Raw genomic sequence first — 15,061 nt, forward strand, 5'->3', positions numbered from 1 at the left:
GTCTGTTTCTCCATTGCTGCCCTGTAAATAAATTCTTCAGTACCATTTTTCTAGATTCCATATATACGCATTAGAATACGATATTTATCTTTCTCTTTCTGACTCCCTTCACTCTGTATAATAGATTCTAGGTTCATCCAACTCATTAGAACTGACTCAAATGCATTCCTTTTTATGGCTGAGTAATATTCCATTGTGTATATGTATCATAGTTTCTTAATCCATTCATCTGTTGATGGACATCTAAGTTGCTTCCATGTTCTAGCTATTGTAAATAGTGCTGCAGTAACAATGGGATACATGTGTTTTTTTTCATTTTTGTTTCCTCAGTGTATATGCCTAGGAGTGGGATTGCTGGGTCATATGGTGGTTTTATTCCTAGTTTTTTAAGGAATCTCCATACTGTCTTCCATAGTGTCTGTATCAATTTACATTCCCACCAACAGTGCAAGAGTGTTCCCTTTTCTCCATACCCTCTCCAGCATTTATTATTTGTAGACTTTTTGATGATGGCCATTCTGACCAGTGTGAGATGATACCTCATTGTAGTTTTGATTTGCACTTCTCTAATAATGAGCGACATTGAGCATCTTTTCATGTGTTTGTTAGCCATCTTTATGTCTTCTATGGAGAAATGTCTGATTAGGTCTTTTTCCCACTTTTTGATTGGGTTGTTGTTTTTCTGACATTGAGTTGTATGAGCTGCTTTGCTGTGCAAAAGCTTTTGAGTTTAATCAGGTCCCACTTGTTTACTTTTGTTTTTATTTCTGTTACTGTAGGAGATGGGTCATAGAGGATATTGCTTTGATTTATGTCATCAAGTGTTCTGCCTATGTTTTCCTCTAAGAGTTTTATAGTTTCTAGTCTTACAAATTTAGATCTTTAATCCATTTTGAGTTTATCTTTGTGTATGGTGTTAGGAAGTGTTCTAATTTCATTCTTTTACATGTAGCTGTCCAGTTTTCCCAGCTCCATTTATTGAAGAGGCTGTCTTTGCCCCATTGTATATTCTTGCCTCCTTTGTGAAAAATAAGGTACTTATAGGGGCACGGGTTTATTTCTGGGCTTTCTGTCTTGTTCCATTGGTCTATATTTCTGTTTTTGTACCAGTACCATACTGTTTTGATGACTGTAGCTTTGTAGTATAATCTGAAGTCAGGAAGGTTGATTGCTCCAGATCCATTCTTCTTTCTCAAGACTGCTTTGGCTGTTCAGGGTCTTTTGTGTTTACATATGAATTGTGAAGGTTTTTGTTCTAGTTCTGTGAAAAATGGCATTGGTAATTTGATAGGGATTGCATTGAATCTGTAGATTGCATTTGGTAGTGTAGTCATTTTCACAATATTTATTCTTCCTACCCAGGGACATGGAGTATCTCTCCATCTGTTTATGTCATCTTTGATTTCTTTCATTAGTGTCTTATAATTTTCTGTGTACAGTTCTTTTGTCTCCTTAGATAAGTTTATTCCTAGATATTTAACTTTTTTTGTTGCAATAATGAATGGGATTGATTCCTTAATTTCTCTTTCTGATTTTTCATTGTTAGTATATAGAAATGCAAGTGATTTCTTTGTACTGATTTTGTATCCTGCAACTGCTAAATTCACTGATTAGTAATTTTCTGATACTATCTTTAGAGTTTTCTATTTACAGTATCACGTTATCTGCAAACAGCAAGAGCTTTACTTCTTTTCTGATCTGGATTCCTTTTATTTCTTTTTCTTCTCTGAGTGCTCTAACTAGGACTTCCAGAACTATGTTGAATAATAGTGGTCTTGTTCCTGATCTTAGGGGGAATGCTTTCAGTTTTTCACCATTGAGAATAATGTTTGCTGTAGGCTTATCATATCTGGCCTTTAGTATGTTGAGGTAGGTTCCTTCTGTGCCCATTTTTTGAAGAGTTTTTATCACAAATGGGTGCTGAATTTTGTCAGAGGCTTTTTCTGCAACTATTGAGATGATCATATGGTTTTTATCTTTCAGTTTGTTCATATGGTGTATCACATTGATTGATTTGCATATATTGAAGAATCCTTGCTTTCCTGGAATAAACCCAACTTGATCATGGTATATGAGCTTTTTGATGTGTTGCTGAATTCTGTTTGCTAAAATTTTGTTGAGGATTTTTTGCATCTGTGTTCATCAGTGGTATTGGCCTGTAGTTTTCTTTTTTTATGTTGTTTTTGTCTGGTTTTGTCTTTCTGTCTTTGTGTTGTTTTATCAGGGTGATGGTAGCCTTGTGGAATGAGTTTGGAAGTGCTCCTTCCTCTGCAGTTTTTTGAAAGAATTTTAGAAGGATAGGCATTAGCTCTTCTCTAAATGTTTGATAGAATTCTCCTGGGAAGCCATCTGGTCCTGGGCTTTTGTTTTATGGGAGATTTTTGATCACAGGTTCAATTTCAGTGCTTGTAATTGGGTTGTTCATAATTTCTGTTTCTTCCTGATTCAGTCTTGGAAGATTGAACTTTTCTAAGAATCTGTGCATTTCTTCTGGGTTATTCATTTTCTTGCCATATAGCTGTTCATAATAGTCTCTTATAATCCTTTGTATTTCTGCATTGCCTGTTGTAACCTTTCATTTTCCATTTCTAATTTTCTTGATTTGATTCTTCTCTCTTTTCTTCTTGATGATTCTGGGTAAAGGTTTGTCAGTTTTGTTTATCTTCTCATAGAACCAGGTTTTAGTTTTATTAATCTTTACTATTGTTTCTTTCATTTCTTTTTCGTTTATTTCTGATCGGATCTTCATGATTTCTTTCCTTCTACTGATTTTGGTTTGTTCTTCTTTTTCCAGTTGTTTTAAGTGTAAACTTAGGTTGTCTATTTGATGTTTTTCTTGTTTCTTGAGGTACGATTGTATTGCTATAAACTTCCCTCTTAGAACTGCTTTTGCTACATCCCATAGGTTTGAGTTGTGTTTTCATTGTCATTTGTTTCTAGAAATTTCTTGATTTCCCTTTTGATTTCTTCAGTAACCTGTTGTTCATTTAGAAAAGTATTGCTTAATCTCCATGAGTTTGTGTTTTTTACAGTTTTTTTTTTTCTTGTAATTGATAGTCTCATATCATTGTGGTTGGAGAAGATGCTTGTAACGATTTCAATTTTCTTAAGTTTTCTGAGCTTTGATTTGTGACACAAGATGTGGTCTATCCTGGAGAATGTTCCATGTGCACTTGAGAAGAAGGTATATTCTTCTGCATTTGGATGGAATGTCCTGAAGAAATCAATGAGATCCATCTTATCTAATGTATCATTTAAGACTTGTGTTTCCTTATTAATTTTCTGCTTTGATGATCTGTCCATTGGTGTGAGTGGGGTGTTAAAGTCTCCTACTATTATTGTGTTACTGTCATTTTCTCCTTTTCTGTCTGTTAGTGTTTGTCTTATGTATTGAGATGCTCTTGTGTTGGGTGCATAGATGTTTACAATTGTTATGTCTTCCTCTTGGATTGATCCCTTGATCATTATGTAGTGTCCTTCCTTATCTCTTATAATATTCTTTATTTTAAGGCCTATTTTGTCTGATATGAGGATTGCTACTCTAGCTTTCTTTTGCTTCCCATTTGCATGGAATATATTTTTCCATCCTCTCACTTTCAGTCTGTATGTGTCTTTAGGTCTGAAGTGGGTTTCTTGTAGATAGTGTATATATGGGTCTTGTTTTTGTATCCATTCAGCCAGTCTTTGTCTTTTGGTTGGAGCATTTAATCCATTTACATTTAAAGTAATTATTGATGTATATGTTCCTATTGCCATTTTCTTAATTGTTTGGGGTTGATTTTGTACATCTTTTTCTTCTCTTGTATTTCTTGACTGTATAAGTCCCTTTAACATTTGTTGTAAAGCTGGTTTGATGGTACTGAATTCTCTTAACTTTTGCTTGTCTGAAAAGCTTTTTATTTCTCCATCAGTTTTGAATGACATCCTTGCCAGGTACAGTAATCTTGGTTGCAGATTTTTCCCTTTCAGTACTTTAAATATATCCTGCCATTCCCTTCTGGCCTGCAGCGTTTCTGCTGAAAGATCAGCTGTTAAATGTATGGGGTTTCCCTTGTATGTTACCTGTTGCTTTTCCCTTGTTGCTTTTAATATTCTTTCATTGTGTTTAATCTTCGTTAGTTTGATTAGTATGTGTCTTGGCATGTTTCTCCTTGGGTTTATCCTGTATGGGAGTCTTTGCACCTGTTGGACTTGATTGACTATTTCCTTTTCCATGTTGGGGAAATTTTCAACTATAATCTCTTTAAAACTTTTCTCATACCCTTTCTTTTTCTCTTCTTCTTCTGGGACCCCTATTATTCGAATGTTGGAGCATTTGATATTGTCCCAGAGGTCTCTGAGACTGTCCTCAGTTCTTTTTATTCTTTTTACTTTATTCAGCTCTTCAGAAGTTATTTCCACCATTTTATCTTGCGGCTCACTGATTCGTTCTGCTTCAGATATTCTGCTATTGATTCCTTCTAGAATATTTTTAATTTCAGTAATTGCATTGTTTGTCTCTGTATGTTTATTCTTTAATTCGGCTAGATCTTTGTTAATTGATTCTTACATTTTCTCCATTTTGTTTTCAAGGTTTGTGATCATCTTTACTGTCATTATTCTGAATTCTTTTTCAGATAGTTTGCCTGTTTCCTCTTCATTTATTTGGACTTCTTTGTTTCTAGTTTGTTCCTTTATTTATGTAATATTTCTCTGCCTTTTCATATATATATATTTTTAAACTTAATGTTTGAAGTCTCCTTTTCCTAGGCTTCACGGTTGAATTCTTTCTTCTTTTTCGTTTCTGTCCTCCTCAGGTTGGCCCAGAGGTTTGTGTAAGCTTTGTATAGCGTGGGATTTGTGCTGAGTTTTTTTTTTCCTCTCTGATAGGTAAGGCTGTGTGAGGTGGTAATCCTGTCTGCTGATGATTGGGTTTGTATTTTTGTTTTGTTGTCTAGATGAAGCGTCCTGCACAGGGTGCTACTGGTGGTTGGGTGATGCCGGGTCTTGTATTCAAGTGGTTTCCTTTGTGTGGGTTCTCACTGTTTGATGCCTCCTAGGGTTAGTTCTCTGGTAGTCTCGGGTCTTGGAATCAGTGCTCCCACTCCAAAGGCTCAGAACTTGATCTCTGGTCAGGAACGAAGATTCTACAAATGGTTATGGCATTAAGTGAGATTAAAACAGATATCCAGTAATCAGAAACCAAAGATGAACCCCAGACAAATGGCAATTACAAAATCAGGCAAATAATAATTAAAATAATGGAATATACACACATATATATACACCCCTGAGCAAAGTCAAAACAGTCCAACAAAAATAAAGTACAGTTGATTGACCTGGAGAACAACGGAAATAAAAAAGTATATTTACCAGTTAAGAACAAAACTAACTAAAGCACAAACTGGAAAACAAAACTAAAGCAAGATGCCAAGTGGGGAATAAAGCAATGAAAACAAAACCAACAAATATGTTGAGAGGAAAGGAAGGAAAGAATAGATATGCAAAGTCAAATAGAGGTAGATAAAGAAGATTTATTTACATTAAAGATTAACTGCAAGGGGAAAAGAACAGTAGGAAAAGCAAACAAATGAATAAATTTAGAAAAAATAATAATAGGTTTAAAACATTACAATTAAAAAAAGAGAAAAGAAAAAATAAAAGGAAGACTCCACAGAACTGCAAAAGCCCAATGTAGAGGCAGAGGTCGATAACAATAAAAAATGAGACTGAGAAAAGGCTCAAAAGCTTTATTAGATTTCATAATGCCAATAAAATTAACTACAACAGAGGGAGGAAAAAAGGAAAAAAAAATTAAAAATCCAAAATAAGCTACAGAACAAGTCAAAACGTAAGAATAATAAATGTTTTTCTTGAGTCACTGCTGTCAGAGTCCTTTCCCTCACTGGGAGTCACAGGCCACCTCACCTCCCCAGGATGCCCTCCGACACTGTGCTGACCTCTGGACCTGCTGTGGGGGCAGCTCAGATTCTAATCTGGTCCTACTCCTCTGTGTTCTTGCCTCCAGTGTCCACAGCTATCAGAGCTAGTACGTTTTCTTCTGTGGGAGCTCTCAGTGACCTTTTATATATTCCATAGACACAGAGTCTGCCTAGTTGATCGTGTGGATTTAGTCTGCAGCTTGTACAGCTGGTGGGAGGGTTTTGGGTGTTATTCCTTATCCATACTGCTCCTGGGTTTCAATTGTGGTTTTATTTCCACCTCTGCATGTGGGTCGTCCACTGGGGTTTGCTTCTGAGGCTGCCCTGGAGGACTTGGGTTTGTGCCTGTGAGGACCATGTGTGGAGGTGGTGCAGCTTCTTGGCTCTCAGGGGTCCTGGCAGCACCAGGTACTCAGGGGAGTTGGCAGCTAGGGCAGCAGGAAATATAGTGCTCTACAAGGGTATGGCAACCAGTACTGGCCAGTACGCTCCAGGATTCTTGCCTAGAGAACCCCCCTCCCTGACAGAGGAGCCTGGCAGGCCACAGGTTACAGGGTCGGAAAGAGTCAGACCTAACCGAAGCAACCCTGCGTGCATAGATGCAAAACTTTTTTTGCCTGTGTCAGCTCTGCCCCAGTGAGAGTTAAGCATGAAGGTGGTGCAGCTGCTTGGCTTGTGGGGACCCTGGCGGCGCCAAGTGTGCAGGGTCTTGGACTGCTTCAGCTGCAGGCATTATCGCCTTATCAGAACCTTTTTGTGAGCCTCTTGTAGCTGGCGATCAGAAGGCCTCTTTGGCCAGTCTTTCTCTGGAGCTTAGAGGACTTCCTTGCCTGAGGTCCTTCTCTGTTGTTCCACGCATCAGGCCCTTAAAGGGGCACCCTGGGTGGGGTCCTACTCTGTAGTTCAGTGCATCAGGCACTTAAAGGGGCACCCTGGGTGGGGTCCTACTCTGTAGTTCAGGTGCATCAGGCACTTAAAGGGGCATCCTGGGTGGGGTCCTACTCTGTAGTTCAGTGCATCAGGCATTTGATGGGCCAGCCTCTCTGTTGTTCAGCTGCGGATGCTGGCCTGTGGAGAGAGGCTATGGTGATGGCTCCACCCCCTAGGTGTGACTCAGCAGTATCGCCTTGCTTCCTTGGCTGCCCAGCTTTCCTCTACAGACATTTCTCACCACAAACTCTTTCCTCACATCCCTTCAATCTGTCTCTCCGCAGCCAATAGCAGCCCTCGCCCTGGGGTTGCTCCAAAATCCCTAAACTCCAGCTCCCAGCCACTGTGCCTTTTGGGGGACCTGCATCCCTGTCTGGAGCGTGTATGGCTGCGGCACGGACTGTCTGATTCTCATTCCATTTAGGCTGCCACAGATCAGGTGTTTCACTTTCAGCCTTAAATGTTTCTCCTCTGGCTCAGACAAGTGACCCGATGTGGGGCTTGGACCCTTGCTTCAGTTCCCCCACCTGCCGAGGGCAGGTCCAGTCCTACTGACACTCCTCTTTTTCCCCCTAGTTCCTTCTCCCACCAAGTTTTGTGTGGTTCTATATATTCTTTTCCTCTGGTCAGGAACTCCTGTCCGCTCTCAGCTGGTGTTCTGTATGCACTTCTGTGTCTGAAGGTGTATTCCCGATGTATCCGTGCAGAGAGATGTACTCCACGTCCGTCTACTCCTCCGCCATCTTGTTCTTCCATGAAATTCTTAATTGTTTTCTCTCAAACTATTACACCCCTGTTGTCTTTCAGTTTAGCAAGTGGTGTCTCTCTCCCTACTGAGTAGCTCATGACCAGTTTGCCTTTAAAATATGTCTCAAATCTATCCTCTCTCCCTTTCCTGCTACTATATTTATTCAAGCCACCTCTCTTTCCTGTATCATTAATTCAGGTCTCTAATCATCTTTCCATAAGGCAACTAAAATGAACTTTTAAGGATATAAACCATGGATTCCATAAAATATATGAAGCAACTGTTTAGACATTGGAAGCTAACTCAGTGCAGTAGTGTGATCCCTGAGAAAAGGGGAGCACACAGGATGAGCCCCATGCTTTGACTTTCTGCCTGGAGGTACTTTTCAGATTAGGCAGAAAGAGGTAGAAGCCAAGTAGATTATGGTATTCTTGCTGAATGGATGAGACATAGGTCAGAGTTTCTGGCCACTGAGGCTGCTGGAGGATCAGGCCTCAGAAGGATCAGGCTGATTCACCAGTGAATAGTTACCTGCCAAAACAAAACTCAGCAGTCTTTGGTAAAAGGTGAGGGATGTATGTGATATGAATATAATAGTTTGTAAGGGAATATAGCAAAACCCAGACTGAATAAAGTATCATCTACAATGTCCAGGAATAAGGAATTACTAAACAGAAAAGAAAAAAAAAATCAGTCAATAGAAACAGACCCAGATGTGACAGGAATGTTGGAATTAACAGTCAAAACATTTTTAAACAGGGAAGTAAATATGTTATAGAATTTAAACAAAAGATGGACACAGTGAATGAACAGATGGACAATCTCATCAGAGAAACTGAAACTATTAAGAAGAATCAAATGAACTCATATGATTGAAAAATATAACATTTGAAATGAAAAATTCACTGGATAGGCTTAACAACAAATAAAACACTTCAGAAGGAAATAAATAATGAATCTGAAAGATCAGTGAACTTAGAGGATTGTAGATGTTCTCTTAAACTGAAGCCCTGAGACAAAAAAAGCGGAAAAATTTCCCAACCGTCAGAGTCTCAACACGTAGGTTTCAGTGTCCCTTAATCTAACACAGCATGTATTGGAGCCCAGAAATAAAATAGATTGGGACAGAAAAAAATATTTGAAGAAATAATAGTATAAATTTTCCAAATGATGGAGCCAGGACTGGAGCCTCAGTTTTCTGGCAGCAGAGCTCAGGCTTCATTAACCTCTGTTTCCTGTATCTTCCTGAGTTGAAATAATGTATCTAACAAAAAGTAGAAGGCAGGAGAAGAGAGGTGGGGAGAAGTATGGGAACTCCCCTTTTATAGTTGTGAGTCAATACTGTCTGAGATTTGGTTAAAATAATAACGGAATCTCCTGGCAGTCCAGTGGTTAGGACTCTGTGCTTCCGCTGCAGAGGGCGCCATGAAACACTCCCCCTCCAGCCCCCCCACCCCCCAAAAAAACCCGGTGACTTTAACCTTTAAATATTTTAAATAATTTATAATTCTAGGGCCTCATTTAGGAAATTTCTCTGTTGAAGAAATACTCATTTGAAGTTAGCAGTTTCTTCATTTTCACTTGTTTGTCTTAATAAATGCAAGTAAAGTCAAAGTTAAATTTTTTATTTACAACTAGCATGTGTAATCTGGTTTTTCAAAGTGCAGTTGACCCTCAAACAACACAGGTTTGAATGATGCAGGTTCACTTCCATGTGGATTTTTTCAACAATAAATACAATGGTAATGCTCCATGATTTCTATCCCCTGTTGGTTTAGTCTGTGGGTGCACAGGGGCACATTTAGGGAAGGTTGACTCTTAAGCTATTCTCAGATTTTTGGCTGCATGGAGAGTGGGTGCCTCTCACAGCTTTTAAGAGTCAACTGTACTTACTCTAGCTGTCCATTCAGCCAACGAACATTTAATTCACACACTTGCTACGAAGATGACTGGAATGGTGTTCTCTTAATGATGGTTTTTTCTAGGTGGTGTATTTGTGATGACTTCTTTAAAAACTAATGTTGAGATATGTTTCTCTTTTTTTTAGGAATGAGGGATTTTGAGAATGGGGGATTTGAAATGTTCCGTTAGCACAAACAAACAAAAAAAACTAAAGAAAAAAGCAGGCCCCGTCACCACCTCTGCTTAAAATGATTGATTAGCAGTTTTCCATTGCTCCAAGGTTAAAGTACAAGGTCCTTAAGAAGACCATCAGACCCTGCATGAGCTGACCCCTGCCTGCCTCACCACCCTTCCTTAGTGATTTCTGAGTTCTAGCACATGGGCTCCTTTTCTCTTTGTATTCTGTTCCTGCTGCCAGGAACAGTTTTCTTTGCCATTTTTTTCCCCCCACTCTGTATTTTTCTTTTCATTCTTTTTTCCATTATTTCACAGCTCAAATGTCACTTCTTTGGAGAAACTTTCCTTTACCTCACCTCTTAGTTCAGAGCCTTGATCATTCTCGTAGCATCCTGTACTGTTTCTCCATATGCTTGTCACACTTTGAATCATACATTTACTTGTGTGGTGTTTAATGTCTGTCTGATTAGACCACAAAATTCACAAGGGCAGGGTCAGTATCTGTTTATTCCTTAGAATCTAGCATAGTAATTGGCAATTAATATATAGTCAGTATATATTTAAATTAACAAACATTTGAGGAAATGCTCATAAGATGCCGTGATCTTGCTCTTATCCCCAGAGGTAAATATCTTTTACCAATAAGGATGAAGCTAAAGCTGAGAAACTAATCATTTCACCCTTTTTACCTGTTTGGGCTTCCTTATAAGATACCATTTGAGCCGAAGATTCCATGGCTGAAAAAGCTGTAAGGTCTGTGTACTATACCAGGCCATCTTCTTTTCATGTTGCCTTAGCTCAAAGTATATAAACTTCATTTGGGAATTGCTTCCTGACTTTGGCCTGAGACATTCGGGTTCTGTCCTGGCTTGGATTGACGTTTTTTCTTTCTTCCCAGGTGGACTATCCCAGGATCTGAAAGCTGCCTCCAACTGCTTTCTGATGGCGTGTGAGAAGCCGGGAAAGAAGTCCACTGAAGCCTGCCACAATGTTGGTCTCCTGGCACATGATGGACAGGTCAATGAGGATGGCCAGCCCAATCTGGAGAGGGCCAGAGACTACTACACAAGGGCCTGTGATGGCAACTATGCCGCTAGCTGTTTCAACCTCAGCACCATGTTCCTGCAGGGCGCCCCCGGCTTTCCCAAGGACATGGGCCTGGCATGCAAATACTCAATGAAAGCCTGTGACTTGGGCCATGTCTGGGCCTGTGCTAATGCCAGCCGCATGTACAAGCTTGGGGATGGTGTCGATAAGGACGAAGCTAAGGCTGAGGAACTAAAAAATCGGGCCCGGCAGCTGCACAAAGAACAGCAGAAAAATGTCCAGCCTTTAACATTTGGGTAGGGTGGCCCACCCTCCCATGCTACAGACAGCTTGATGCTGGCACCTCCTATTTCTGATGGAGCCCTTGAAGGTCGACTTGCTGGAGAAGAAAGACTTGGTGTTTAATGTCAGTAACTCTGATTACATAGACCCATTGCCCCCCGGTGTCACCCGCTCAGATGTAGTCTGAAATGTTTATTTTGGTCAATATTTGTTTATCTGGTGTGATCCACATTTATAAGATTTTGGTTCTCAAACTCTTTTCCTGTTCTGTGAAAAATAGCAGACTAGTGAGCCATAAATATTATGGGGGTGGGAAGGAGAGACAGAGCAGGAAACTGGAAAAATTAGTAGTCACAGGACCTGAAGGAATCACCATCATCACCATTATTTTAGTTGGGAGAGCTTAAAAAATCAAAGTATCTTGATTTACATAATAGCGGGTTTAAGGAGCTAAGAACAGTTAAATAGTCAGGATTGCCACCTGCTGACTTATGTAATCATTGGTGTGGGCTGCGTTTTTGTTTTTAGAGTCAGATTTTTCAATAAATTCAGAGATTGGGAGTTACGTGTGATGTAAAGATAAAAGTCATTATGCTTCTGAGTTGCTCCAGAGGGTAAAACAGAAAACTTCCTTTAGTGGAGACATTCACATGTTAAAAATAACATCCTCAGACCACTCATTTGGTACTGTTAATAAAATAACTTACCCTAGAAATTTGTAAGCAAGGGATTGATGATACATTTTGTCCCTCAGAACTGAACCTTTTCCACTGTTCCTGTGAATAAACTATCTCAGTTGGTTAGTGTGTGCCTGCTAAGTCGCTTCAGTCGAGTCCGACTCTTTATTACACTAGGGACTGTAGCCCCCTAGGCTCCTCTGTCCATGGGGATTCTCCAGGCAAGAATACTGGTGTGGGTTGCTATGCCCTACTCCAGGCACAAGAGACGTGGGTTCTATCCCTGGGGGATCTTCCTGACCCAAGGATTGAACCCGAGTCTCTGATGTCTCCTGCGCTGGCGGCTGGGCTCTTTACCACTAGCTCCACGTGGTAAGCCCTGATTGATTAGTGGTTTGTGGTATTCTCTCCAGATTCTTGGTAGCGTAGAAGTGATTTTCATTGTGGTGTTTGTGCCTTTTAAGAATATTTGCTTTTTCTGTTATCTTCGTTACTTGACACTAGGGGGCGAGCTTGTCATTTTTCTGCTGATGACATGGTCCTTATTTCTGTCATCACTTATGGTTTTAGGGCTTTCAATTTTGCAGCTGTTTTAGAAGGAAAGCATGCTGTATGAAGGTACTTGTAAGCACAGCCTGCTTGCTTCTCAAGTTGATATGAGACTTTCCCAAGAGCAGAGAAGCTTTAAAGAGTGACTTTAGTTTTAAAATATAAAGTAATTTTTTTTTTTTAAATATAAAGTAATTTTTGTTGTGGTTAAGATAAATGGTGTAGACCAACAAGCATATAAAGAATTCTCAACATCACCAGTCATTAGGGGAATGCAAATCAAAACCACAATGAGATAATTACCTCATACCTGTCAGTGTGGCTCTTACCAAAAAAAAAAGAAAAAACGTGTGTTGGAGAGTATGTGGAGAAACTGAAAGCCTCATACTTTGTTAGTGGGAATATAAAATAGTGCAACCACTACTGCATATTGAAAACAATATGGCAGTTTTTCAAAAAATTAAACGTAGAATTATCATATGGTTCAGTAATTCCACATCTGCATATATATCTGAAAGTATTGATAGCCGGGTCTCCAAGAAATATTTGTACACTCATGTTTATAGCAGCATTCACAAAAACCAGAAGGCAGAAGCAACCCAATGTTTATAAATGGGTGAAGAGATAGACAAAATGTATATATGTGCAATGGAATGTTAGTCAGCCTTGAAGGGAATTCTGACATGCTATAAAATGGATGAACTTTGACATTATGCTAAGTAAAATAAGCCCATCACAAAAAGAAGTACTGTATGATTCCACTTAGATGAGGTATTTTAAAAAGTAGAAGGGTGGTTGCCATGTGTTAGGAGGTGGGGGAAGAAGGGAGTTGTTTAATGAGTAATACTGTTTAGATTTTGAAGATGAAAAGTTCTGGATATAAACCTGAGCAAAAATGTGAATATACTTAACACTGTATATTTTAACATGGCTAAATTAGGTTAATGTATATTTTACCACAATTTTGGGCTTCCCTGGTGGCTCAGTGGTAAAGAATCTACATGCAACGCAGGAGACACAGGTTCCATCCCTGGGTCGGGAAGATCCCCTGGAGGAGGAAATGGCAACCCACTCCAGTATTCTTGCCTGGGAAACCTCAAGGACAGAGGAGCCTGGCGGGCTATGGTCCATGGGGTTGCAAAAGAGTCAGACATGACTTAGTGACTAAACAACCACAATTTTTTAAAACCTGTAAACACTTAATTTTTTTTTTAATGCAGGATTTAAAGTTTTATGGTCTCATGAAATGCAGTTTGGAGCAGAGTAGAAGAAATAGTTATCCCTCACTATATCCTTTATCACCTACCAGCATACTTCATTCAGCCCAATAGCGTTGTTTAACCTTTTTTAAGAATCACATCTTTTCAATTGATTAGTGTGTTTTGTAATCTTGAAAAATTGGGTTAACTTGATTTTTGGTGTCAGATATGCTGGGTTATTTTTTATGGACCAACTCCTGCATGGGACCCATGATGCTAGTCTTCTTTGGATCACATACTGAGATGGGGCTGGGAACAATGGAGTAGAATTAACAGTATCCAAATGTTATATTTCACAAAGGTTATTAACTGCAGATAATAATATATTGTCCAGCAGGGTCCAAGGCCATTGCATACCCAGGTTGATATGGTAAGGGATCGGTTGATAAAAACATTGTTTGGTTTCTCACTTTTGTGCAACCTTTGAGGCAAGGTTTGAAAAGGGGTTTTCATGCTCTGGTCTGAGCAAGCAAGGTCATTACCCTGTCTTCTGGCCAGCAGGCAACTATTTCCAACATTTTCCCTCCATCCCAGGCTTGGGCTAGGTGGTCTTATGGGGAAGAAGTTTCTTAATTAACTGGTGATTTGTGTTTTCGTTTAGTGTTCTCACTAAAATCTCACAGTGTACTGCTCATTGCTGTGAGCAAGAAAGGGAAGTAGGAGTCCCAGAGAGGTAGAGGGAGGGGGCGGCTGGGGCGGGGGGTGTCTCAAGATTGGGATTTTATCTTGTGGGTCATGTAGAGTCACCGATGGGTTTTGAGCGGGAGAATGAAAGCACATTTGGAAACCAGATCACTGTGGTGTGGAAAATGGATTAAAGAGCCTCGTGGGAGTAGGAGGGGAATGGAGTTAAGCATGGGGTTAAAAAAAAAAAAAACATTTCTAGCCTGGGCACATGGATGGACCCAAGAGCCATTCATATTGATTTGGAACTCATGAGATCGAAATGGTGGAAAAAAACAGTTTTGAGCTGTTTGCTGGTTTGTTTGCTTTTTTTATTTAAAAATGCTTTACATTTTAATATGTCAAAGTTTCATGAAACTGCTTGAAAAATTTTGTGAGCAGCAGCTTGGCAGAGGGACAATTTCTAGACTTTAGACCCTACAGATGTGAGAAACTCTAACTTAGTTAAAGAATTACTAAGTGTGCGTGTTAAAGAATGAGAAAATACAAATTAAAAAATAATTTATGTTTTTAGAAAACATCAAGGAATCGCTTTGGGGGAAAAAAGGTCAAAACTGCTTTGGCTTCCTGACATTTATTTTGCAATTTAGATCTCTTATTTTGAATTCTACGTTAAGGTTGGGGCACCAGACTCTTTCCAGTTCTTAGGTCTAACGGTCTTAACCTGGGTTTCAGTATGGGTTTTGCCTTTTATTGTCTGTGTGACCTTGGGCAAATTATTCGACCTTCTGGGTCTCAATTTTGTCACTGCTCACATGGGGATAACAATACCTTCTACTAAGGTGGTTAGGAAGGTTAGCTCTTAAAGAATGATAACTTTTTCTTTGGAAAGATGTTTATGGGACCAGATTTTACAGTTAGATAATTGTTTTCTCTCCACGTGGC

General features: G+C 39.4%; 1 protein-coding gene across 1 annotated transcript in view; it reads left to right on the forward strand.

The window, feature by feature from the left end:
- LOC122436967 (cytochrome c oxidase assembly factor 7) overlaps nucleotides 1–11,810 on the forward strand; it is a 27,137-nt gene extending 15,327 nt beyond the window's left edge. The window contains exon 3 of the mRNA XM_043461307.1: nucleotides 10,577–11,810. Within this exon, the coding sequence (XP_043317242.1) occupies nucleotides 10,577–11,025 (449 nt within the window). The 3' untranslated portion in view covers nucleotides 11,026–11,810. The remainder of the gene's footprint in view (nucleotides 1–10,576) is intronic.
- The last annotated feature ends 3,251 nt before the right edge of the window (nucleotides 11,811–15,061 follow it).

The sequence above is a fragment of the Cervus canadensis genome, chromosome 2, assembly GCF_019320065.1.
Source record: "Cervus canadensis isolate Bull #8, Minnesota chromosome 2, ASM1932006v1, whole genome shotgun sequence".
NCBI lineage: Eukaryota > Metazoa > Chordata > Mammalia > Artiodactyla > Cervidae > Cervus > Cervus canadensis.